We start from the raw sequence: 27,082 nt of genomic DNA on the forward strand, positions 1-27,082 counted from the left end.
AATCATTCGACTCCATCAACTAAAAATATGAAACATTTATGAAGAATGTATCTAAAATATTCAAGATCTAAAGATTGTAGAGAAATATTTATTACCTAGGAGACATCGCTTGCCTACAAAGAGGAAGCTTATTCCCCCTCTAGTAAACAAGTAAAGTAGGCTAATGAGCAGGGTTTATAGAGTTCGTCCTCTGTGAATTACTCTTTTCTACCAATTTCTTTCTACAATGTTTATTTGAACAAGATGCGCAATTTTTTTTCACGGAACATACAAATTTACAAAAGAAAATCTAAAAACAAATCCAGAAGAGCAATACATGAGTACAACTCAATGTTGCACTTATCTTCCTGCATTTCTTTTAATCATATAGGGAAAAAATATTTAAAAACATATCCTTACTAAAAAAAAATAAAAAAAATTGTCATGTGTCATAACAATTTGTGTAGGAAATTTAGGTAGATGCATAAAACATGGATGGCGATCTATTTTTCATCCTCAAACATGTCTCAACCATCTTTGCTTCTGTCGACAACCAAAAAAAAAAGTCTGAAGCTTTACATTATCTGGCCACTCGATAATACAAAAGAATGAACTATTGAGGTTACATTAAGTCCTTTACATTGTTTATGAGAGTTCTTTACATTGTTTTGTTTTTGGTACGACAAAAACAAAACTGTATAGCTTGAGAAATCATCCTTCCAGAAAACTGATGATTTCCCATTGTAAGGTTTACGTTGAGAAACAGGTATTATATGTTCTTCCAAAAGCCAATAACCTCAAATACCCTACGGGAATGAAAGCATCTGCATACTTTTCATGGCATGATAATACCTTCTACACAAAGAGCACGTAAAATTCATGAACTTTTGGAAACTTGATAGCGCCTCAGCTCCAACTACAAGAATAGAAGTGAAGTCATTCTCCATTAATTAAAATATTTAAGCATTAGAAAATGATAAATCAGATGCCATCTTACCAAGAAAGAGTCTCAAATGGAGGTAGCTTAAGCTTGTCTTCAATCTGAAGTAAGCAACTTTTACAATAGGATCTAAATTCACATGAAAAGGAAAAAGATCATTCAATAGGGAACAAAAATGATATGGAAATATAATTATAAGTTGAAAGAAGGGTAATTCTAGAATGGATTGAGCTACTATGATTTTAGAAGTCTTAATATAATCTATATGCTTTGTGTAAAGCTTCCAAAGCATTCCTGTTCATACAAGGTATTCCCTCAAGATGTTAAAGAATTTCTTATGGGGCAAAGAGAGGAAATATATTTTTATTTAGTGGTGTGAACCAAGGAACATCAATTGACATGAAGCTACAACGTCATATTATAAGATCAAGAGAGCCAAGAAGCTACAAGTTCTTATCACTCATATCCAAGATATGAACTCAACAAACGAATTTGTAGCAGATGTTGGAGTCCTCCCTTATATGAATTTTGAGAATTTCCTTTGACTTTGTTGAGAGCTAAGTGTTCATTTTTGCAATTTTTCGTGTTTTAGAACCTGCTAGAGTCATAAGTGGTGGAGTTCAAACTTCTAGAGTGAGTCAAATCTTGAATTTAGAAACATGTTTTTCTTCGCTCTTGATCATCAAGGTAATCCTTTTAAGATTATTTTCTTGGGTTGATTCTATATTGTTTGGGGGTTTTGAATATTGTATATAACGGTCTTGTTCCTCGATAAGGTTGTTAAATCCTTTCTCAAGGTTAACAAGTGGTCTTATTTTCTGAAGATTTGAATTGTGTAAAGCATTGCAAAAAACAATTGGGATATTCTGTGTTTAGATAAACAAAGGATTTCAGTTCCTAAACAAATGGGGATGGCCGAATGGGGGACTATCTACAACCTACATCCTTGTGAAAAATTAATAAAAATCTGCTTTGACGATGGACAGAGGATCTACGGCTAAAGGACCTCCACTGGTTTAGGTAAATATTTAGTGTGCTCTCTGACTGAGTGAACCAGCTTTTCACCGTCTTGCTTTCATGCCTAAGGCTATTTTGTAGTGGAATAAATTTAGCTAATGTTAACAGAGAGTAGATGAAAGGTTGTTATGTCAAGTGCATCTATCAAAAGTGGTGAAACGTAACAAAATCTAACAGTCGAGTAATAGCAGAGCCCAAAAACAATATATTTGGCCAAAATATGACACCCAAAGATCCCAGCACACAGATGCTATGTACTTAAAGAAATTCTTTATCATCTAGTACGATGCTTTTGGAAGATCTGACCAGAATATAGGAAATATAATTGATTTATAAAAGCAGAGAGAACCAATTGAAACCAAACTCAAACTATATATGTAGTAAAATATCCCACATAACAGCCTACGTCAAAATCAATTCTCATCAAGGCAACTATTAAGTCAGCATCCCAATTGTTTTGCTTCTGCTAATCCTAGGAAACACGACTTTCAAAACTCAATTTTGTATGAAATACTCTTACCTGTAGCAGAATTCAATTTGGGAGAAGAACCATGCAATGCAAACTTAGCATAAGTTAATATTCTGAGTCGTTGTGGAACACCCAACTTTCTAGTGATGGACCTCAATAAACCACTGCGCGTAGAGGTGACAATGAAGATTGTGTAGACAAAGATCCATCAAGTCAATAAATTACTCAGCATAAATTCCACCTTTTTTCTTACTCTGTGCGCAGTACTGCGAGAAAGTCTGAAGGCAAAGATTCCATGAATGATGATATGTCTTCCATCTTTAACAACTTCAATTCCTGCTTAAGATTTCTTCTTTCTTCATTGGACATTCCCATCCCTAGAGCAGATGTACTATAAATGAAGTGAAAGTTAGCTTTATATTTCACAAATAACTAGAGGAAAAATTACCTTTAGAGTCCCCCTAAGTTTTCAGCAATACATATGTTTGGTCCCTAAAGTTTCAAATGTACCATTTTAGTCTCCAAAATTTTATAAATGGGTTTAAAAAGCCCACGAGTATTCTAATTATTATTTTAAATGTTGATATGACATTTTTTTCTCACCTCCTACCCCTGATAAAACTCAAATATATTTGTTAGAATTAGTGGGTTTGGCTCAAGGAAGGATTTAACCTAATTTCCTTTCCTTTTTTATCATAAGCATGTCGTCTATTTATTTCCCAATTGTATCTTTTGTTAATATGAGAAATCAATAAGAAAGTCAAATCGTGGTTTTTCTCCTGGTACTCACGTTTCCACATAACTCAGTGTCTACTTTCTTTGCCGCTTTTAATAATATTGAATTATAAAAATAGTGAAAATATAAGATAAACTAAGTGTTAGAGGTACTTGGATCCTTCCAATCTTGAGATCCTTCTCAAGCCCTAATTTACCCATGAAATATCTCATACCCCCTTCATCCCTGTTCACTATATTTATAACCAAACTTCCCTAATCAACTCTTTGCCTAAATACTTTTATACCCTTAATATTCTTAAAAATTACAGAGAGGCCAGAAAAGAGTAAATTTCAACATCTTAGGGGCCAAATACACCTTTTTTCGAAAACTCAGAGGTTAAAAAGGTAATTTTCTTCCTAAATAAAATTATTCAAACTGTGACATTCAGAAATCAGATTCATATGACAAAAGAGATGCCGTCATTGTATGACAATTGTAATGCATGGTTAAAGTCGGGCAAAAGAATTTACTTTGCCCCTAGTAACTTGCAGTTCCATAAAAATTCAGATTCATCCGCTGTTAAAATAAATAACGATCACGAAGCCTGAGGCCCTGAGGTTCAATAAATTGCTATTAGAAGGGCCGTTGTTATCTCTCGTTTGTTCATCAACTCTTCAGGATCTTTACAGCAACTCCACTTTCTTGTGTGTACATTCACCGCTTTTCTATCTAGTATGAGGACTTAACAATAGTGAAATAAATGTCTGGTTTCAAAAGAATATAAATCTTGGTCGTTAACTACTCATCGCAACTGTTCATTCTATTCTAATGCTCCTCTGTATGTCAGAATTTTAATTAATTAGACATGAATGAAGTCCCCCATTACTATCTTACAGATTAGAAGTATATGTGTTCTAAAGTTCTCTACATTATACCTCGTCAAACTAGCCACAAAATATCCTATTTGACATTTGCATAATTGATAGTTCCAACATGCCAAATAGAAACTAAATGCTTGTGCTCAGAATTCATATCGATCAATAATAAAGTAAAATAAATCACCTATCAAATGATCTGCCAGTGAAAATGAGAGGGAAGTATTTGGAGTACTTTGGAACACCAAACCATTCTCCTAGTTGAAGAATTTTATTTGTATCTAGCGTAATCATAGCCTTCCAGAGCTGACAATAGTGCAGTCTAAATTCTTCATCCAACTGTTTGTAGATTCCATGATCTAGAAGAACTGCATTATTTGTTTCATAAATGGATTGTATTAGGATAGGATAGAAAGATTCAACATCTAACTTCCAACAAATCAAATCATCAAACGGCAGATACCTAGAGTGAAGCCATTTAAATTGTCCAGAGAAACCAATATATTGCCAGGATGTGGATCACCATGCAAGAAACCATGGACAAAAACCATCTCAGCAAATACTTCAACAAGTGCTTTAGCAACCTACCATATACACCAAAATGAAGATAAGTAATGCAAATACATTTTCCAACAGTGTTCAGAAAACAAATTTGGAAAAATAAATTCCTTTATTGATTTTTTTCTATTCTGCCAACTATAGTGCCTTAATGCCGATTATTTTTAAAAAATAATACATTCTACGTACAGAGTCAAAAATCACAAAAAGAAGAAAAAGGACATCTTACTTCTTCAATATAGGACTCTCAGAAAATTAAATGGTTTATTTTTTCATGAATTGACAAAAAACTTATAGAGGTTTTTGTAAGGCACCCAGATAAGAATATTAGTCTGATATTAGTAAGGGGTATAAGGGTAATTAGATAGAAGTTGGTGAATCTTTTTATAAATAGGAGGGTGAGTGAGCGGAGGTAGGAATTTTGTGGAGTGATATAGGGCTTGGGTTTGCACACTCAAGAGAAAGGTTCCAAGTGCCTTTATACTTGGTTTTTTGTAGTTTTCGACTTTCATTCTTTCCCTCTCTCTCTCTCAAGTGTATAGACCTGGTTGCATTCTTTCATAAACCAAGAAATGAACATGTTAACGGGAGGTGAACAAGAAAACTCTCATGTTACGCTTTCATCAAGCACATAGAAAAAACCTTATAAAGGTTCACTGTATTTTTTTGCATTAGCTCTCTCTTTCTCTCTCATTTATGTTTATGGTCTTGTTTTCCATTCTCACATTAACCAGGGAACAAATGTGCTAATTAGAAATGGACGAGCAAAATTTATTGATCACATTTCATGTTTGTTTGAGGATATAGGTATGACGTGTGTGTATATCATTTGCATGGCTGAGTGACCAACGATGGAGAAACTACAAGTTCAAATATCACTTGCAGTCTGCAGATCAGACTCGATCAAGAACACAATAGAATATCAGAATATATTCAAGTGGAATGGAAGATCTTGCCACAAAAAGCGCAGACGGTAAAGATGGAATTGAGAGAAGAGTTCAGGTGAATGACATACGTGAAGAACTTCTAGCTATACTTGTCTATTTGAGGGTGTTAATTGTGGACGTGAACATGACGACACTGGGGGTAATTGTCTTCTACTTTTACTACCAAGATAAGCTCAGCCAACCTCCTCCATTACAAGATCAGCTTAGATGAATACACATATATGCATAACTATTGAAGTACAAGAATATAGAAAATCTTAAGGCTTGCAGCAGTCACCATGGCATTAGCAAGGCTTCTCAGTTATCCATTTATCCTTGAATCTCTCTCACGACACATATCATAAACATCCATCCACTCAACTACACAATACATTTCATACTCGACATGATTGTGATGACTGTGGTAAAAGGTTCCACAAAGCAAAGTTACCAAACAACATGATTTTGACGACTGAAGTTGGCCTTATTTTATTACTATGCAAATGCAAAACAAACCTTTGATGGGTCTATGCCCGATTGCTTCATGAATTCAATATCATCAACCTGAATTTAAGCAACTTCAGTTAACAAACCGTTAGCCAAGCTTCTTACATTACAATTGTATAAAATATGCATACTAGTTTATAGGAAGATTACCAAAAATTATAAATAATTAAAAGCAGCTACTTTATTACATACCCTATAACTAATTAAGAAACAACAACATGGTACTAGACTAAAAGTTGATAATGCTAGTATCACACATTATGAAGCATGAAATTAGAAATACGGTGTACCTTAAAAATTACAGATAAAAAGAGGTAGAAAGAGTTGTTAAAAAATATAGCCAGATAGATTTATATCCCCGGTGCCACAAGACAATAAGCAAAAAAGTCATACCTTATGTCCTTCACAGAATTCCATTGTCAGAACTTGCCTTGTTGTAAATTCCTAAATGAGTTCAAATTTATCAAATTACCATTGCTGAATAAACATCTAGTCTCATCTCAAAGAACCCAAAAGAAGTAAATGCAAAAACCATCTCAGGCACCTAGAGAATCAAACTTGTCATATTATGAAGATCAAATGCTTTTATTGTTGGAATCAGTCGATTATTGTATGATATAGTAAAGGATTTACCTTGGGCCGGGAGGATTTTGTAGGGGCCTTTGGAGGAATGAGTGGGTACGAAGTTTTTTGTGGCTAATTTTGACTTGTAGGAGAGATCCCCAACTCTCAACTCTCTCAAACAGTAAGAGTCTGGTGGCATTTATCCTTTTTCTGTTATCCATTGCCTTTGTGCTTATAATGCAGCGAACTCTTAGGGGGTTATCCTTATTACTCAATAGAACATATCTGGGTATGTTTTCACGTCTCTTGGTATTTTTATGATTGTTTTGAAGGTGGAATACTTGGATACAGACCAGAACAATAGCCTAATAGGAATGCAAATTTGAGTTTTTTTTTCTTTTCTTTTCTTTTTCTGGGTGACCACACCTTGAAGAAAATGTGAGTTTTTAGGGGCAGCCAATAAAAAGAATGCTATTTAAATGTCATTAGGATATTGAGGGTATGTTAGTAGTTTAGCTAAGGAGTTATGTACAAGAGTTTTTTACAAATATAGCGAGTTGGAAGTATGAAGGTAGCCATTGTTTCAGTTGGTTTAGGCTCGAGCGTTTGAAAAAAAGAGGGGTCCAGTTCATCAAATTACTTGATTTAATTTGTACTTATTTATCTTTTACATTGCAATACATTTTAGGTTCTACTAGTGGTAAGCAGAAAATAATACATAACAAATAAGAGCCTCGATTTCCATACCCAATACACTCTAGGAATCTTGACCAAATTGTTGTTCTTGAAGTTTTCAGCAGTTCTCTCAGCATTTCTAGCCTCCTGCAAGAAATCTGCACAACCAAAATGTACAAGAATCATTAATTTACTAATAATTTTGCCATATCCTATTGATAACAGTTCCCAAAAAATAAACAAATAAGTTGTATCAATTAAAAGCCTGATTTGCTGTTCGCAAGCCTTCCTTTCATCTTCTTTAACCAAAGTGGTAGAGGCAGTATACTTTTACCCCAAGATTATTTAATCTTCAATAAACTAATAGGTCTTTATTTGTAGAAAATGCTATGTCGTTATACATGAACTTACTTTTGAAGTTTATCCATAGCATATTTGAAGAAGAAAGCAAGCATTAATCAATGGAATCATAGTCTCTAGAGCAGAACATTCTGACATGACAACCATAAGCAACAGTTTTTATTATTATTTGTAATTGATGCCAAAAAAGTTGTTCCGTAAGAAAACTATTTGTTAAAAGCTAACATTTGACGTAAGATAATCATTGGTAGGTAAGACTTCATACAACTGTGTTCTGTGTTATATTTTAAAAGTAGTGTGTTGACACAAGAAGTGCATTACAAAATTGCAAAACTGTTCTTAGAAACAATATAGTTATAAAATCAAATTTCAAAACGGTTTTTAGAAACAAAATTTAGAAGTTACATCCAAACAAGCTTCAAAGTTGTCATAACCTCCTACCTAGATTACCCTATAAAACCTAAGATGTTGCCCGATAATTACAAAAATAATAATAATAATATTGAAAGTAACAACAAAGAATAACACACAAGTTTACGAGATTGTCCTATACTCAACTTCAACAATGCTTCTGGTCACAATCTCTTGCTTCTTACTCCTCCAAGTAACAAGATTGTCCCACACAAAAATACAATACCCAGATGTGGATTTTCTATCAACTATAGACCCTGCCCAGTTAGAATCAGTATAGGCCTCAATACATCAACCCTTTACCATGAGTAGTTTTCAAATACCTTAGAATTTTGTTTACTGCCTCAATGTGTTCCTCGTAAGGAGCCTGCATGAACTAACTAACGAGACTCACAGCATAGAAGATATCAGTTAGTGTGAGATAAGTAGATAACTTTCCCACCAGAAGCTGATATTTTTCTTTATCAATTGGAAATTTATCAACTAAGCTTCCCAGTTTAGTATTGAACTCGATAGGTGTATCAGCATGTCGACATCCCACCATACCTGTTTCAGTCAACAAATCAATGGTGTACTTTCTCTGAGATACATAGATGCCTTATTTAGATCTGGCTACTTTAGATTTCCCAAGTCTTTAAGCTCAAACCCATCCCCCATCTTCTTTTTCGGTTGGTTAATTTCAATAGCAATACCCAGATAGCACAATGTCATCAATATAGACAATAAACACGGCGATTTCCCAACCTTGGAGACTTTCGTGAACATGGTGTGGTCAAAGTGCCCCTAACTATATCCATGGGTCTTGACAAAGGTGGTAAACCTGTCAAACCAAACTCTCGGTGACCGTTTCAACCCATACAAGGATTTTCGAAGCTTTCAAACCTGATGGTCAAACTGGGATTCAAAGCTTGGAGGAGGGCTTATATACACTTCCTCTTCCAAGTCTCCATTCAAGAATGCGTTCTTAACATCTAGTTGATATAGGAGTCAATCCTTATCCACAGCAACAGACAGCAAGACTCTAACAATGTTTAACTTGACAACATGAGAAAAAGTCTCAGAGTAGTCAACCCATAAGTCTGAGTGAACCCTTTTGCATCTAACTCGGCCTTGTGTCTGTCTAAAGTTCCATCTACTTTGTACCTGAAAGTAAACATCCATTTACATCTCACAGTTTCATGCCCCTTAGGGAGAGCACAGAGCTTCAAAGTCTTGTTCTTTTCAAGGGCTCTCATCTCTTCCATGATTGCAGTTTTTCACTCAGTGCACTCTAATGCAATGTGGATGTTCTTAAGTATCGTGGTGGAGTCAAGACTGGCTTTAAAGGCTCTGAACTGGGGTGGTAAATTCTCGTAAGAGACATAGTTACAAATGGAGTGCTTCATGCAAGACCTAGTACCATTCCTTATTGCAATAGGTACGTCAAGTGACAGATCATACTCATCAAGGTTACTTGAATGATCCTGTTTAGCCTCATCACCTATCGTTTCTACCATAACCCTCAATCTCATCAACACTACCCTTTTAACCCATGTCTACAAGAACAACTATATCGACCTATCATTCTCACCCATTTTACTGTCAACATACGAATTACTAGAATTAGCTAAACCTTGATTTCGTGATGGTTCAGAATCTTGGATCGGAGCCGACTAAGCAGTAGGGGACCCAACTTCCTTTCTGAGATTCCTCCTATAGTAAGTTATCCAAGGAACTTGGTTTGTAGGCAAGACCACGTTATGAGGATCGGTGTCAAGTAAGGGTAAGGTAACAAGAGCAGGACTGCTAGACTCTAAAGGAACCACTCAGTTAGACTCTTCACTCAATACTCTTTGTAAACCTTGAAACCTTAGGATCTCTAAAAGTCTCTTAAAAGTACTCGGTTGCCTTAGTTAAGAAGAAATTTTATTAAGAGTGTTAGTTACAAATGACACTCTAGTGTCATGGTTTAAAATGACACAATCGGAGCATCATTGTTTTAGTGTATAATTAAGGTGTCATGGTAGCCTTGATCAAAGAAATGGGAAGAAGGGAGACTAGATGTTAATGTTGGCAGCAAAAGCAAAGTCAAAAGTCAAGACATTTTTAGCATGAGGTGGAAGGGAACTTATGTGTCATGTTAAGAAGTTAGTAGGAGATGTAAAGTGGCAAGTAGGAGGTGTCAATTGAAAGCCATACAAAGATTATATCAAGAGAACTTTGGAGGAGAAGTTCTTCCAAACCACTCGTGCCATTTGAGTAATTCCAATTGAAAAATCTCTCAAAATGAGTCTGGTTTCTAGCATAGTGCTGCCAAGAGTTGAGGAAGGAGTTCAACTTTTGAACAAAAGCACCAAAGGTCATTCTCGGTCAAATTTGAGTGGTGTTGAGTTCCTGAGGGCTATAGAATGCAATACTTGGAATTTAAAGTTGAAATTTGGAGGTAAGATATTTAAGACAATTCTGAGCAACTTTGTAGATGGAAGTTTTCTCATTTGAGTTGTAGATTTTTAGTTATTAACCTCCAAAGTGGGAAGTAGGATTCTAGACGGAAACCCAGTTTCTAGGCATTGAACAAGGTGGGTCGAGCACAAGGATGGTGTTTCACACAAAGGAAGGTAAGGAGGTTAGTTTTGGGGTTGAGGTTCCGAGGAGCATGCCATGCACGCAGTGTCATGAGCATGCTTGTCCAAGGCGTTGTTTGCCTATGACCGCATGCCCAAACATCCTCAAACCACTTTATCTTTATGTTTTGTACTTAGTTTAGCTTACTACTTTCCTTTTGATGTTGCTAACCTTGTAAATCACATTTTGCACTTTTCATATGCAAGTCTGTCAAACCTAAAAAAGTTTAAAATGTACTAAGGGGAGACCCACTAGTTGAATCTCCGACCAAGCCTTATTGTAATCTTTGCAATCTAAGTTTTCTTTGCAACTGACAGTCTTTAATGCTTTATTCAAATGATGTTTACCAAGCTTTTCTTTCTCTCTCACGTTTTATAAAACCATTTTCTCTCGAAATGTGAAGGGAGGCTACAACATACAGTGATCTTGCCCGTGAATTTTCGGTTTTCACATGGCCAACCTACTCGCTGAATTGAGCAACCATGAGCGTGCGAAGTGCAGCCACAAGGTGCGAGACATGCCCAGTGCACAACCAACCATGCGCACGCGAGATTAGCATGCAACCCAGGGCCCTGCACGCGCACGCCAAGCCTACCGCCCATGCTTGCATATTAGCCCAACCCACATGTTTAGTATTTTGGCAATTTTTGCTTGGAGTTCGGATGTTTTCTAAATTAAAGGGACTTATTGAAGGATAAATATGATTGTTTCAGAATAAGAGGAGTTAGGATTATTTCCAAGCCAAGGGGTTGAGCCACAAGTCATGAGTGATACTTTACTTCAAAAGCTATTTATAAAGCATGATTTCAAGTTGCACAAGCAATAGCTTGTAAGTGATTTGCATTTAAATGCTTTAGTTCAATGCTTAAGATTTCTAAGTTGGATTTCAAACTACATAAGCGATAGCTTGTGAGTGATTTATGCACTTGATGGTTTCTAAGGTCTATTTTCAACCTTAATTTACCAAAGCTATTTGCAAACATATTTTAACTAGTTTTCTATGAACATGTTTGGCTATTAAATGACTCATGAGCAAAGCATAAGTTTAAAAAGAGTTCATACATACATGTTTTATCAGCTGTTTTTACCAACATATGTTATAAAACAAGAAGTTTGAAAGCTTAAATGTTTTTCATGAAGCTATACCATAACTATACGAAATTACCTTTGAATGTGCACATATGATTTCCAATACTGATGTGAAGGTTTTAAAGAGGGGTCTAGTACAATTACATCAATGAAGTCATTAGCGCCTATGGGGGAAGGTTTAGTTTAGACTGGCCTAGGTTAAAATTATGAATATATAGTTAGGAGCTGGTATGTGATAGCTTAATGTACCTCCGAATGATTATGGATTTTTGGAATGTTTCTAAAGCTTTATTATGTTAAATTTACAGTGATTTATACGCTCAAAGCTGAGCTTTGAGCGTAACTGTGTGGAAAAGCATGTTTGAGAAAACCATCACTCATTGGGCAATTTTAGCTCATTCTTTCAAAATGTTTTCTCATTTTCCAGGTGATGATCAACCCTAAGCTAAGCTTACTGCTGTCAAGTCGACCAATTCAATAGGCAAGGTTGTAAAGTGATCATGATTGAGGTTGTGTTTTATGCTTAAAATATAGTTAGCCTGAGTTGTGGGTGCGGAGTGCTAGTGATGTAGAAAACTGGTCTTTGTTGTAAGTATATGTAAAACTTATCTCAAAGTTTGTTAATAAATGAGCTGCACTTGAGTTGTTTATTATTTCTTTCTCTAAAGTCATGTTCTTTGCTCCCACACAAATTTTTCTAAAGGGTTAGAGGTTGGATCAGCAAGTATCATTGAGAAGGAAACAATATTTGTTTGCTTCCCACTGTCTCTTGAGTCGAGATGAGGAGGTCCAAGAGGGGGTGTGACAACCTTACCAAGAAGCAAGCTAACGGGGAAAAAATGACAGTCCTCAAAAAATGTGACATCCATGGAGATAAAGTACTTACGGGAAATAGAATGGAAACATTTATAGCCCCGTTGATGAAGAGGATACCCAACAAACAAACACACATGCATGGGCTCGAAGCGTGAACTTGGTCTGATTAGGGCCATGGCTATGAACGTTGCGTAGGTTGTGCACCCAAACACCCGAAGGGAAACATCAGGAATGAGCCAGGTAGAGGGATAAAACTCCTTGAGACATTATAAGGGGGTCTAGAGATGGAGGACACGAGAGGGCACCCAGTTGATAAGATGAGTTGTAGTAAGAACTACATCTCCCCACAGATAGGAGGAGGGAATGGAAGTAGACAACATAAGGGAACGAGCTACTTCCAGAAGATAACAGTTTTTTCTCTCAACAACCCCATTTTTTTTAGAAGTGTAAGCATAGGAGCTTTGGTGAACAATTCCCTTGGAGGACAAAAACTCATTAAGGGAATGGTTTTAAAACTCACGACCATTGTCACTCTAAAGAATTGCAATTTTTGCATTAAACTGCATTTCTACGGTGTGATAGAAGTCTAAAAATATTGAAGCGACCTAGGACTTGTCGGAAATGAGAAAAACCCAGGTAAGGTCATCAATGAAGGTCACGCCGTTTCTCAGAGGCAGTAGCAACCTTGGACCCCCAAACTGGATGAGAGTGAAAGGTTGGGTTGGTTTGTATGGTTGTGAGGGAAAGGAAACCCAATGTCGTTTAGCCCGAATATACACATCACAAGATAAGGTAGAAATATCAACATGAGAGAAAAGATGGGAAAAAATGTTCCATATATTGAAATTTTTGGTGGCATAAACAGAAATGCCACAACATACAGTCTTTTTCAAAAGCAGTAAAGTACAAAGATAAAAAAAACTAGTCCTAGAAGTGCTACTAGCGGAAGTATCATTGTCAAGGATGTAGAGTCCCTACTGTGCCGAGCAAATGCAATCATCCTCTCAGTGCTCAAGTCCTTAAAAGAAATAGAATCAGATAAGAAGGTTGCTAACAGTTCAACTCACAAGTAATCTTGCTTCTAGACAGCAAATTATAAGAAATTTTAGGCACATACAGCACAATATGAAAAATTTGCCCTTTCCCAGCAATGGGAACTAAGGAGTCATCTACAATTCTAATTTTTTCATTACTCGCAAACAAAAAATATGAGACAAAATTCTTAGATGAACCTGTTAGATGATCTGTAGCACCTAAATCCAGAATCCTAGGGTTCTTCCCATCAACACTCATAAAACAAAAAGATTGAGGCATGCCTGACTTGGCAAGAGCTCCTAGTATGGTCAAACTAGGATCGTTCTGTTTACAGTGCGACCAGATGCATGAGAAGTTCCAGCAGACTCACTTACGTAAGCTCGTCCTATATTTTGTTGATCAACCGGAGGACGTTTCTTACCTCCTAGGGAACAACCATGTAATTTCCAACATTGTTCCTTGATATGTCACTGTTTATTTCAATGCTCACAGATAGGGACCGGTTTTCCATTGTGCTTTTCACTATCATAAGTATAGGACCTCGCTATGAAGGCAACGGAATCAGTGGCTGGGCTAGTCAGAATATTCATATGCTTGTACAGTCCTCCTGAAGTTAGACTTCAGAACAAACCTCCATCACGGAAGGAGTAGGTCTCTAGCTCAATATACGCTCACGAACTATATCAAACTTTGAATTGAGCCCAGCAAGGAAGTCATTCATATATTCTGTCAACATCTTCAATTCTAGAGTATTGTACGTCATCATCAGGACAGTTCCAAGCAATTTCTCTACAAAGATCCATTTCCTGCCAAATGAGAGAAAACCTATTAAAATAGGATGTTACATCCAAAGTCCCCTGTTTGCATTCTTGTACTTGCTTTCACAATGTGTAGAGGCGAGAGACATTCTAGCACTTTGAATATAGTTTTCGAGCAGTGTCTCAAAAATTCTTAGCAGTTACAGCATATAGCAAGGGATTGCCAATCTATGGCTCCATACTGTTGATTAACATGACCCGAGTTAGAGAATACTCCCCTTTCCAATACCGTTCCAAGGGATCTCTTGGGTAAGGACGTGGTATCTCTCCTGTCAAAAAACCAAACTTCTTACACCTCTCAAGGATCATTTTAACAGATTGGGACAACAAGAAATAGTTATGGCCATTCAGTTTCTCCCCTGTAAAAATTCAAGCGGACTATGCCATTGAATTAGACACATAAGTAGAGGACAAAGTAGAGAACAGGTTACCAAATTCTCGAATTACATTGGTAAGGTTGTATGAAGACCAGGACTGGGAGTGTTGGATGGAGTTCCTAACGTCGCCTCAACCGCTGCGATTTGCTATCAAAGCATGTCTAGTTGTTGTTGGGTGGTACCCTGAGAGATCCTGCACACGAGGTTTGGACTGAGCCGAGGATTCACCAACCACAAATGATGATTGCGCATAAGGGTTACCTACACCAGATTGATAATTGAATATAGTTTCTAGTGAGATGTATTGTCTGATCGAGTAGTGGAGTAAAGTGTGGTTTTGGTTTGTGGTTGGCTGGTTTTCAATTAGGTAGTTTGCGGCTGGAATTGTTGGATGTACTAGGGGTTGTGGCTAGTTGGTTGTGAGGTGTATTAGCGTTTGCGGCTAGACCAAGGGCGACGGCTGGGCAACAAAAGCGTGCGCTAAGGAAGGGTTGGGTGCAGTTGCGTCTGCGACGGTGTCTAGGCAAGGCTAGGCGGCGAGTGAAGATTGGATGCATCAGCGCGTGCAAATCGATCTATTGCAATTGGGTTTGAACGGTAGAAACAGTCGATGGCGCATGTGGTGGTGAACGTACACTGACCGGCACAATCTAAAGCCGGCAGAACAGATTGTCCATCGCAACGGCAACGACCTGATTCCGACGGTGTCTGTGAGGTTCTCCTCTATTTGGGTTTCATCGATATTGGTGTCTAGGGTTTCGTCGTCATCCTTCTCTAATACCATATTGAAAGCAATTACATAAAATAACACACTAGTTTATGTGGAAGCCTAGTACAGGAAGAAAAACCACGGTGTAGAGTTTTGTTATTATTTTGTCATATCACAAAAAAGACAAAGGGGGAAGATTAATAAGCAACAGGAGCCTAAGATTAAAAAAAATAATAATTAGAGTTACATAAAGTACAAAAAAACCCTTAGGCTTTCAACACACAAGCCCACTAATTCTAACAAATGATAATATTAACAAAAGTCTTGTTCAGTTTTTTCCCCATTTTTCAATAACCCAACATCCTAATTTTTTTTCCTTTTTCTGTTGTCTTAAAAAAACCACCAGTTAATCCCAACAGAAGTTTTCTAAATATTCACAATTAATGCCAATGGTCCCTAAAACGTTTATAGTAAAATTATAAATTTGGTCCCTATATTTTGGTTAAATCCAACGAGTCATACGTCGATTGTGATTAACTCAATAGAAAGATACACCTATTTTCATTTGTTTTTTTACTCATCATCCTTAAACAGTAAGTCAGCTAAAACACCTACCCAAGTAGAAAACTCCCAAGTGAAAAATATTTATCGATGAGGTAAAGATAGAACAATTGTTGAAGTTGGACCAAGTCATGGTGACCAAATTAAAACCTGACTACAATAAAACTAAACGCAAATCATAAGCAAAACTAAGCCCAGACCAAAGACGCTACATGAAACTTTTTAACCATTGGGATCAGATTGAAACTTCACTCAAACCATAGATCCATAGGGACCAGTTTGTGATTTAACCAAAGTGATAATGGGCCCTTGGAGTTGGACTAGGACTAATATGAGTATGTTTTTCGTCTCTATAATGTAACAAGATTGTAATGAAGTCTTAAGTTTTCAATATTGTGTTTGATAAGTCTCCATCACTTATAGCATTGGTTTAATCTTTGCACCATGAAAAGCTTAAACTTGCCAGCCTGAAAATAATATCACGAGCATACCAAATAAGTATTCAATTGATAAACTAATGATAGGAACCTGTTGAGTATGAAGTCTTCACCTAACCTCTTTGGAATGTTATGTATTGCAATTTGTGTATATTATTTATCTGTAATATTTATTTCCTTATTTGCAATTTGCCGTTGAATGTCTTTGCATTTGGCAGTTATCATTGTATATTAGGGCCACACCCCTTGTAAAAATAATAAAAAGGATTTTCAGTAGAAAATCTATAGAACCGATCAGACATAAAACTAAAAAGATCAATGCCTTGTTAGAAACCACTTAAATTACATGGACTTGATAGATACCATGTAGACAATTTAAGCACCTATTGGAAATGTTTCAAAGCATAAGGACTAAATAAATACAATCATAAGAGTTCCGGGACAAAACTTGTAACTATAACCTAATAAATAAAATACACCATGGAAAAACCTCTTAATAAACCATAGAAGTACTGAAAACTTACCCAACTCCAAAAGAATTGTCTTTTCAAATTCTGATGCCAGCCACTCAAACCTATAGTCTGGGAATAGCTGAATGAAAAGAAAACATCCGGGCAGTTTTTAAAGAAAATAATCTTAAAAAGAAATGCACGGAGAGATGAAAAGTTAAAGGATGAGATAATATTACATTGCTTAAAGAGCCAAATAAGTTATAGAAACTAGGACTGATTAGTTGGCTTGACAACGTTTTCCAAAATATTTTGGAACCTTCTTCCGTAAAAGAGAAAAGAAGAAAAAGAAATAACCAAAATTTTGTTTATTATAAATGGCCAGGCAAGATGTAAAAAACTATACATTATATATAACCTTAAGAGAAACTTTAAACACTAGAGCTCACCCATGAGATTGTTCTCGATAGGAAAGACATGACCGTTGTGTCTATTTTCACATGTTGCATCAATCCTGGGTACTGCACCTATCCTTCAAAAAAGTAATAATAATAAATAGAAATCTCATTTTACTACATGTCATTTTTTATTCTATACATTCAAAACCCAATATATTGAACAATCGACTACATGGATGTGTAAGAAAAAAGGGGCCAACCACAACTTTTATAGCGTGAAGTGGATTGAAGCACAATAACTCTCCAAATTCTAAGCTTGAAAGCCAAAAAATAGTGAGATTTTCCTTATAGGATCATATCAAACAAAAATAAAAACACATTTTTCGGTAGGAAAAAATTAAAAAGATAAGATGCAAATATATCAAGATCTGAGTTTGGTGGAACTTTGATCCCAAAGTTTTCAAACTCAACAACTTAACAATTTAACCCTTTTGTGGAATTTTGATCCCGGAGTTTTCAAACACAACAATTTAATAATTTAGCCCCCAAGGTTTGAGTTTAGTAGCATCTTGGTCCCTTGCCATCAGTTTTCCATTATCAACATAAAACTGATATAATGTCCTATTTTTATTTTTAAAAAATATTTAAAAAGAAAAAAAAGTCTGTTTCATTATATCAAGAAGGGTTTTCAAATATAGAAAAATAGGTCAAACTATTTACAAGTTATAGCAAACTTTTCTACATTCCTTACAGTCCAGATAGACGCTGATAAAGGTCCGTAGGAGTCTATCGACGTTTATCAATGATACAAACTAATACAAGTCTATCATTAATAGATACGGATAGAAGTTTATCTGTGATAGAGACTCATAGAAGTCTCATTGATAGAGACTAATAGATGTTTATCATAGATAGAGGTTGATAGAAGTCATTCAAAATGTATTGATAGAAGTCTATCATTAATACTATCGGTGATACAAACTATTAAAAGTTTATCATTGATAAAGGTTGATACAAGTCTATCATAGTTTATCAGTATTTTTTTTTTTTTTTTTTTTTTTGTAAATAGTTTGACATTTTTTCTATTTGTGAAAATTTCTCTTATATCAATTTTTTAAAAAAGAAAAATTGCATTGAAAAATAAAGAGATGATTACATGAAATCTCTCAAATGGGAGAGGAAAAAGGAAAGAGCATAAGAATTTATATGTGGTTCAGAATTGCACCAATTAAAAGCTTGAGTAAGAACAGAATCAAAAAAGCAATCAAGGTACTGGTTGCATAGCGGAAGATGCCCCCATTTCATTCGCCCCAAAAGAGTCCAGAAAACATCACCAAAGGCAACCAAATGATTTTCTCTTATATCAATGAAAAGTTTGTTTCGTTTTAAAAAGAGAGCAAAAAATAAACTTCAATACTTTTTGTTCTTTCTTTCTCCCACGTCTTTTCCTTGCTCTCTCTTCTCTCTACCCCCTCCCAATCTTTCAACTCCTCCATCCATGGAGGAACATTACCGCCCTTTTCATCTCTTTTTTTCTTTTTTCCACTTATTTTTTTTCCCCATTCCTCCTCCTTTTTCCCTTCCAAAATTTATTATTATTACTAAGGGAAAAAAAGAAAGAAAGAAAGGACCCACTTCGAAAATTAAAAGTGGAAAGATCCTCCTTTCTGAAATGACGGAGGATCTCTCACATTAAAAAAACAAACAAACAAATGTAGGAAGGGAGAAAGAAGTACAAGGCAAAAAGGAGAAGAAGAAAAGAGAGGAAAATATGGTGGTGGTGGCAACCATGGACAGAGGAGGGAGAAGGTTGGGAAGATAGAGGAAGAAGAAAATGAGAGAGAAGAATCAGTGTATTAAACAATAGTGTCATTGACTCACATCAAGTTTAAGTTAGTAACTAACAATAAACTAGTGGTAGGGACCAAAATTCCACCCAAAGTTACCTCATTAGTTCAAATATCAAGTTTGAAAACTCAAAGACAAAATCACAAAAAATTGCTACCAAACTCAAACTTCTAAGACCAAAAGTAGCTTTTTCGATGTTAAATACTAGTAGAAAGAATGAGATGAAGAAAATGCATGATAACGCAACGCCCGATAAACAAATAAAGTGAGACGAAGAAAATGCATGATAACGCAACGCCCGATAAACAAATAAAGTGAGACGAAGAAAATGCATGATAACACACAATAAATGTATAAAGTGCAAGTATAATGAGTCTCCTAACACCAAAAAGCCACAAGATTTGAATATTTGCTACTACCACCAAGATCTGCAACAACAGTAGCTCCATCCAAGCTCATGCCCAAGGTTTTGCAGCGACCACTGCGCCCTCCTACTCATCAGGGCCTGGCTCTTGCCCCGACAGCCAGATAACGCACGATAACACACAATAAATGTATGAAATGCAAGTATAATGAGTCTCCTAACACCAAAAAGCCACAAGATTTGAATATTTGTTACTACCACCAAGGTCTGCACCGACGATAGCTCCGTCCAAGCTCATGCCCAAGGTTTTGCAACGACCACTGCGCCCTCCTACTCATCAGGGCCTGGCTCTTGCCACGACGGCCAGGTATAGGTCGCAAATTCAGCACCATCCATTTTCAGGGCTAGTTGATTCAACAAGTGAGTTGTTATTACACACTTCTTAATGGATTTCAACTTCCATGACCACTGTCCTGCTATCTTAATTGACCAACACCCTTTGTGGGATCTACGCAGTTAGGCATAGTAATTCAACTTTTGGTTCATCCCGTAAAATCCCACAAAATAATAAAAAAAATGCAATTCATAAACCGATTTTTATAAAAAGGAGACAGTTGACAGCCTCATTTATTAATAAACAATGAGACAAAAGTTCATGGTATAAGAGGATTATACAATGAGCAAACAAAACAAAACCAAAAAGGATCAGAAGTTGCACCCAGGAATCTCAACTAGGTTGACACTCCCTTAACACCCATATCATATTCAAACAAAGGAGGGGACCAAACAATAATTACCGTTCAAGTGAATGCTAACACAGCCGACACATCTCAAAAGGAAACATAGAAACAAATTCTAAGAGACTAGGAATAAAGACACAGTGAACCAAGGAAGAAGCTATAAATGGAAGAAGCATCAGAGGACGTGGCTGAAACTGAATCAATAGTCAAGGCGGAAAGATGACGCCTGCCAATTAGTAGGATATCTTGCAAAGAGAAATCTTTAGACTGCTTACTTAGAAAGCCACCACGAAGAGGCATTCAACCAAGCAATCTCATATCCGTCAGACCAAAAGGAGATTTTATTGTAAAAAGCCCAATGATTTCTTTCAAACCACAGTTCCACCCAAAGTTCCTTGACAGCATTTCACTGTTGAAAGGTGTGAAAGAGTTTATTCCGACATTTGGCAGCTTAAACTCATTTGAACAAAATGTTCTGAAGAACTTCATAAAATTTGCCAAGTTACTCGTGTGTTTGCAAAAGCCTTGTCCCAGTCAAAAGGAATGAAAAATCTGTCAAGCAATGATCTCGAAACTACCCTTCCTTCTCTTGACCGTGTAAACTTCCCATTCAGTAAAGGAACTTGAATGATTTTTGGTTCTTCAATGAAATTATTGAACTTTCTCGTGTCGCACGACATTCTACCTTCTAGGAAGCACTCTCCTTCTGATTCGATCAGATCAAAAACTCCTCCCAAACATCAAGCTTCTGCACTAAACTAACGAGGGGAAGAAGCTCCAGCCAAATGACTTTCCTCTCTCTGTAATCGGTTGGTCCATAAATAATGGTTACCCAACACAACTTAATGCACAATGATCTGCATTTGACTGATAGCAAGTAGCCCTCTTCAAAACTTCAATAGCAGAAAGTTAACTTTCATCCCAACATTCCTCCTGATTTTCCATGAGCTTCAAGGGAGATTCAATTCCTTTCGAGCTCCATAGTGCTTTGAAAAGATTAATGTCAACCTTCATTTGTGTGGTTTCCTTGCTTCATTAATTCTTTAACGTTCAAATCAAACTAATAATAGACTGAAACAGAGCTCCTTATTTTCCACTTCTCTGACATCTCAAATCAATTTTAAAACTCATTCTCACTAAATAGGTCCACATACCTCCATTTCTTTTGTCAAGACATCTGGTCCATCATATCTTCCAATTTGGTCTTTTCTCCACATTAATTAAGGTGATTGAACATAATGGTCTATTCATTGTCTTTTAAGCACGTGCTCTAGATATATGTGCTATGTTCAAGAACGTTAGAATATCAATGGGGTTATATTAGGAGTATTATTAGTGATAGAATTATAATTACTAGGTAGTTCTATTAGGATATGGTGGTTATAAGTAGAGCTAGTTGAGAAGTAGAGGGAGGAGGCCTAGTTTTGGAACGCCAGACTGCAAATGTATTATGAAAAGAGTAGCCCAAAGGCTATAATTATAGTAATTTCTCTTTTGACATTGCAATACAGTTATATTATTCTTTCTTGTAATTGGGATACTAACAAAGAAATATCATCAAACCCGAAATATACAATTGTGTGTTCAATTCTTCAACCTGTTAAGTTGGACTGATGCCAAGGGAAAATCTAGTTCTTTCTCAAAAAATAAATTGAATTAAAAAGATTGTATCATGTGACTAGGAATTAGCTTTTTGACCTCATATTATAAGGTGGGCATCTAAAGATGTGATGAAATTCTAAACGAATCAAATATACTCACGAAGGATAAGTACTACTTTTCGTCATTGTATTGTTTCATAAAGATAAATTTTTAAACAAAATTCAGACTTTGCTTCAACTCATACCAGGACTTTTAATAATTTCTCCTACACAAATAAAGGCCTTCTATGCATTCATTTTTACTAGAGGTTTCTCGGCTTCCATGCACAATAAAATACATGATACTGTCCAAATTGACAAACCTTGATAGCCACTTCCTGATTACTTTTAAGTATGGCACGGTGCACCTGAGCAATTGACGCAGCAGCAATAGGTTGTTCATCAAGTGAGAGAAACCTGGAATCAAACGAAGTCCAAATTATGGAACAAAACAATTTCTAACTACGTGGACTGTAGCTAGTACTTTGCATGAAGATAGTTAAGGGAAAACGCCAAAAGAAAAACAAAAAAGAAAGAATCTATCAATGTAAATTCGAAAATCCTGATGCACCAAAGACATAATTTTAGCATGAGATAAGTTAAAAACCAACCTAAGACATATGCTACTCATTTAACCAGCATTCTTTAGTTCCATAACATATCAGAGCTCCAACTTCTTTTTCTTTCTGCAGTTAGTCAGTTTCCTTATTGATTGTTTACCTACAAATATTACATAAGTAATTCAAAAATTACGAGAGCAATAAGATCAATCTCACTTCACATTCTAATTCCAATTGCTTGTAATGACATTAGAAATCAAACTCAGTATGAGAAATGACTTCTCTGAATAATTTATCTAACTTGATGAACTTAATATTATTTTCAAATGAAGAATAACAACCTCACTATAGGTTGCAAGTCTTTTTAAGTATGAAAAGTTTTCAAATGTAGATCAAAACCAGTGAACAATTCCCTTGAATTTGAAAAGACTTTAGGACTTATTATGACGCTAACATACAAGTTTTTTGCATGTCAGGATATTTTAAACCTTTTGTACATATGTAGAAGTCTGAAGTCTAAAGGTTGGCGTAATATTCTCTTTGATTATTAGAGACTATTTTATAATTAATTGTATTACCCTACCAAACAAATTTATAAATTAAAGAAATAAAACTAATAGAATTCATTTATTGTGAAAAATTAATTGTCGTAACTCGTAAGTTACTAAATAACTAAAATGCAAGTTTTGAAGATATTTGAGAAAACACTCCATTCCTAGCCCAAAGCCTTTGATATAGAATTGGCAGGGGTCTGAACTTAAGGCTGGACGTAATTGTAATATTTAATATTTATAATTGTATTAGGTAAAAATCTCATTTGATCCATGATCTTTCACCATTTTGGTCCTAGAAATGAACTTAAAATGAGCATTTGCATGCTTAAATAAGCACAAATTGAAGCATATAGACTCGCTATGGAGATTATTGGCTGGTGCAAAAATCTGATAGTATAAGAACAAAAGTCCAAAAAGAAAAATGTTGTGCAAGTAGAAAGTGCATAGTACGCAAGATACATATTTATACTTACATTGTTGATATATCTGAACCAAGGTTGCTGATTATCACGTCTTTTATATCTTTGAATGGACAAGGAACGGCCTGAGGTGTTAACGACTACACAAAATTAAACAAGAATGAAAAGTTTCATGCTTACAAAACTAAAAATCTCAAGATACTTAAAGCAGACCTGATCTTGCAGTGAAGAGAGAATGGACGAGTATTCATTTGGTGTCTGCCGCAATGAAGCTGCAAACTGACCAGCTTTAACGTAAAACCCTTTGTTAACTTGACATAGCTTTAAAAGTCTCTTTGCAGAGCGTAGATGAACCTAGGCAGGGTAATTTCATGAAAATCAGAAACAACTAAAACAGCATCTTCATTAGAAAAGAGTTAATTGTAACTCCTTGTTGTCAGACTTGGCACGAGAAGAAGATGGGCATTCTTAAAGCCTGAGATTAACTTTCAAGAATTATTAATTACACATACTTCATCATAAATGTAAAAACTTCATGTTATCAAAGCTTCCAATCGGTCTTGTTGACATAAAAGCCAACCCAAAATACATATGTAATTAGTCCTACATCCATCCAGTATCAGATTAGTCCCAACTCATAAAGCGGGTTAAGGATACCTTGGCTTCCCCTTTCATCAAGTATGTGAAAAAAAGGTATGAAAACCACATTATGTGTACACGGTTCATAAAACCAGCCAAACGTTTAAGTTACCAGAATCCAGCATATGTAAACAATAGGTGGATCGTCTAAAGAAAACCTACTGAGATATAAATGATGCAACGAAGACCATTTAAAGATGGGCAAGAAAATAAACACAAAGAAAGCCTATTTGAACGAAAAGAAGCACGAGAATTTCCATCAGCAATAGACAATAATATGATTGAAGATCCAAAAAAAAAACACACGCGCCGCAAGAAGAGAAAGAATGCGTCTATTATCGTACAATTTCTACTACCGAAATCAACAGTTCAAAGGCTTAAGCCTAAAACTAGAAGCTAAGTAAATGGGCACGAACCTCAGACAATTTAAGACGGTATTCCTCAGAGTTCGCTACCACCCCATACAAAGAGTACTTATAATCAAGAACGATGAGCGAAATCTGTCATTCGAGTGAAGCAACAGTTGGGAAAAGTTTCAAGGAATAAAAAGAACATGAACAAAGGTAAAGAGAAGAAATGGGATGTATATATAGAAGAACATCAGACTGTGGAAATGGCGCGGGAGGAACGACGGAAACCGTGAATAGTGGTCCTAAATTTCTCCTCAACATCGAGAGAATTGGAATTTGAGTTGGAGGCTTGGAACGCAAGGCCAGTTCCCGCTGTTAGAACACAAAGAGTTGCCACACGACGAAAACTGAAAATCGTCATAATCCTTCCTCCTCATTTGGAGTTCAGCTGTACTTTCAATCTGTCGTCGCCGTCACCATCGCCGCCGGCGGAATTTCGGCGTGCAATTCAAAATACAACGGTGGATTTCGCGCGACTGGATGAGGACGATTGCGAAATTTATATTTATACCACTAATATTATGAATTTCGGAAAATTTGTACGAATCTCAAATTAAGTCAAAATTAGTATGAGCATGATGACTGAATGCTCAAGATGGTGCTACCTTGTTGATCCGCCAATTTCAATCGGGGTCTCAAATCCTTTTCCTGGTCTCAGATATAAATAACATCGGCTTATATATCAAAATCAATTGAAAAAAGCCTACAGAAATACGAGTCTCTTTGATTTTTCAACTTAGGATGCTCATCAACATCAAGAAACGTAAGATTAAATTAAAATTAGGATGAGCATGATGAATTTGGTTTTTCTAACGTGGGATTCAAACCATTAATGTTGTTTTCGTGACAAATTTAACGTGCACATGTGAGAGAAGGACATGTCACAGTGTTAAGTATGAATTCGCCTAGGCTAGTGTGTTGTAGCCAATGTGTGAGTTGCCCACATTTATGGTAATTGATTTAGCAACACGTGAGTGAAGGAAATGCTAGCAAAAGCGGACTGAGTTATAACACTTTAAATGCTTTCAATTTTAAGGATTAAACATGTTTTGACATTGGGGGAAATCGAGAGTAAGAATTCCAACCTTTTTAGTCCAAAATTCCCTTTGATTTGTTGTTGATTCTAATCACAAACAAGATGTAGACCACCATGAGAGTTTTTTCGACTAATCTCTAACCTTAGAACAGGATGGTGTGATCCAATATGCCATCAATTTGAGAGAATTTTGGTATTTTAAGCGAACTTTAGTAAGTGTAAAATTTTCAACAAAACTTACTAGTGTTCTGTTAGGACTATTTTTTACATGCCTTTTATAAATTAAATCTTCATGTCACGTCCCGTCCCAAATGCCACTTTCTGCAACCAGATGGGGGACGTGTCGCCTAGACACTCATCGTGTATCTCGTCGCAAGAAGACCCGATGAGCGCCTAGTAAGCATAACAACTTACCTCAACTTGCTTTAATTGTAAGGCCTTCACCTTGAACCTTAGAGACTTAATGCAGCGATCTGTAACCTCTAAACTTACTCCATCGCTTAGTACTCGTGTCACAACAAAGAAGTTCATAGTTTATTACTAAGTGGTAAGTACAAATAATAAGCAGCAGAATAAACATAATGTCTTAATTAATAGTGTCATTAAAACCCTTTTTTGTAGTAGTGTTCTCTTTTTATTAACTTGACACTTTACACATGGTTCAAGTTTAACAGTAACATTCCTGCTCCTTGTGGCGGGGTATTTAGAGGTATAAAGACCTCATTTTCATCCTTCTTCTTGGTTGCTCAACAACCATTTCAGGGACAACCTTCAGGACTTCCTTTCCCTAGCTCAATTCCTTTACACTTATCATCTTTGGCCTCTCCAACCTTAACACGTCGAATGACCTTCCTTCAATATGAGCAGGGCCCCTGATGTTAAGGAGAGAAGTTCTTACCCGTTGACTCCTTCAATGTGAGGTAGGATGACATGGCTTGGACGCTGCACAAGTTTATGTAACAATGCTTCTTTCCCTCCTTTACTCGGCTTCTATACCGACCTTCATTCCTTACTTGGCTTCAAAGTTTGACAACTTGGGAGGAAAAACTTAAAACATAAGTTGAAGACTCAATGAGTGATGTGGTTTAGGAAAACTTTTAGACCCTCTACAACCATTGTGGCTTCTTGACCTTTCGAAGCTTGGGGATTTGTTCTTGTTGGTCCCATAGCACCTAAGTCGTTAACATGACACTTTTGTATCCTTGTAACAATAGATTATTTCTCAAAGTGGACTGGGACCATCACCTTGAGAAATGCTGAGAAGGTGAATATCACCAGGCTTGAATTCAACCTCACATCATCTATCGATCTAGTATTCTTCACAAAATCGTGATGGATAATGGAAGCCAATTCTTTAATAGCTTGATAGACAAATTATATGAGAAATTCAAGTTCAAGCAATACAAGTCATTTATGTAAAATGCAGCTATAAATGGGTTAGCATAACCATTCAACACAACATTCTGCAACCTTCTAAAGAAAATTGTCTCCAAGTCAAAGATGGATTGGAAATAAAAGATTGGTGAAGCATTATAGGCTTATTGAACCACACATCATACTCTTACAGGGGGTTACACCAT

General features: G+C 36.1%; 1 protein-coding gene across 5 annotated transcripts; it reads right to left on the reverse strand.

Moving 5' to 3' along the window:
* Nucleotides 1-380: 380 nt before the first annotated feature.
* Nucleotides 381-25,278, reverse strand: LOC103500138 (uncharacterized). 5 transcript variants are annotated; one of them, XM_017047235.2, is made up of 17 exons: nt 25,072-25,272; nt 24,663-24,942; nt 24,473-24,556; nt 23,631-23,771; nt 23,472-23,557; nt 22,208-22,301; nt 17,344-17,421; nt 16,970-17,036; nt 7,301-7,386; nt 6,383-6,433; nt 5,999-6,046; nt 4,462-4,582; nt 4,186-4,366; nt 2,659-2,796; nt 2,457-2,569; nt 977-1,048; nt 381-895 (listed from the first exon to the last, which is right to left on the reverse strand). In XM_017047235.2, exons 2-17 carry the CDS (start codon nt 24,825-24,827, stop codon nt 786-788), a joined length of 1,635 nt encoding a protein of 544 aa, XP_016902724.2. In that variant the 5' UTR covers nt 24,828-24,942; nt 25,072-25,272; the 3' UTR covers nt 381-785. The 5 variants fall into 5 exon arrangements, 3 of the variants coding, with proteins under 3 accessions (XP_016902724.2, XP_016902723.2, XP_008461566.2); XM_017047234.2 differs by having other exon boundaries at nt 24,663-25,272; XM_008463344.3 differs by having other exon boundaries at nt 23,472-23,542; nt 24,663-25,267.
* Nucleotides 25,279-27,082: the final 1,804 nt, after the last annotated feature.

The sequence above is a fragment of the Cucumis melo genome, chromosome 6 (genome assembly GCF_025177605.1).
Source record: "Cucumis melo cultivar AY chromosome 6, USDA_Cmelo_AY_1.0, whole genome shotgun sequence".
NCBI lineage: Eukaryota > Viridiplantae > Streptophyta > Magnoliopsida > Cucurbitales > Cucurbitaceae > Cucumis > Cucumis melo.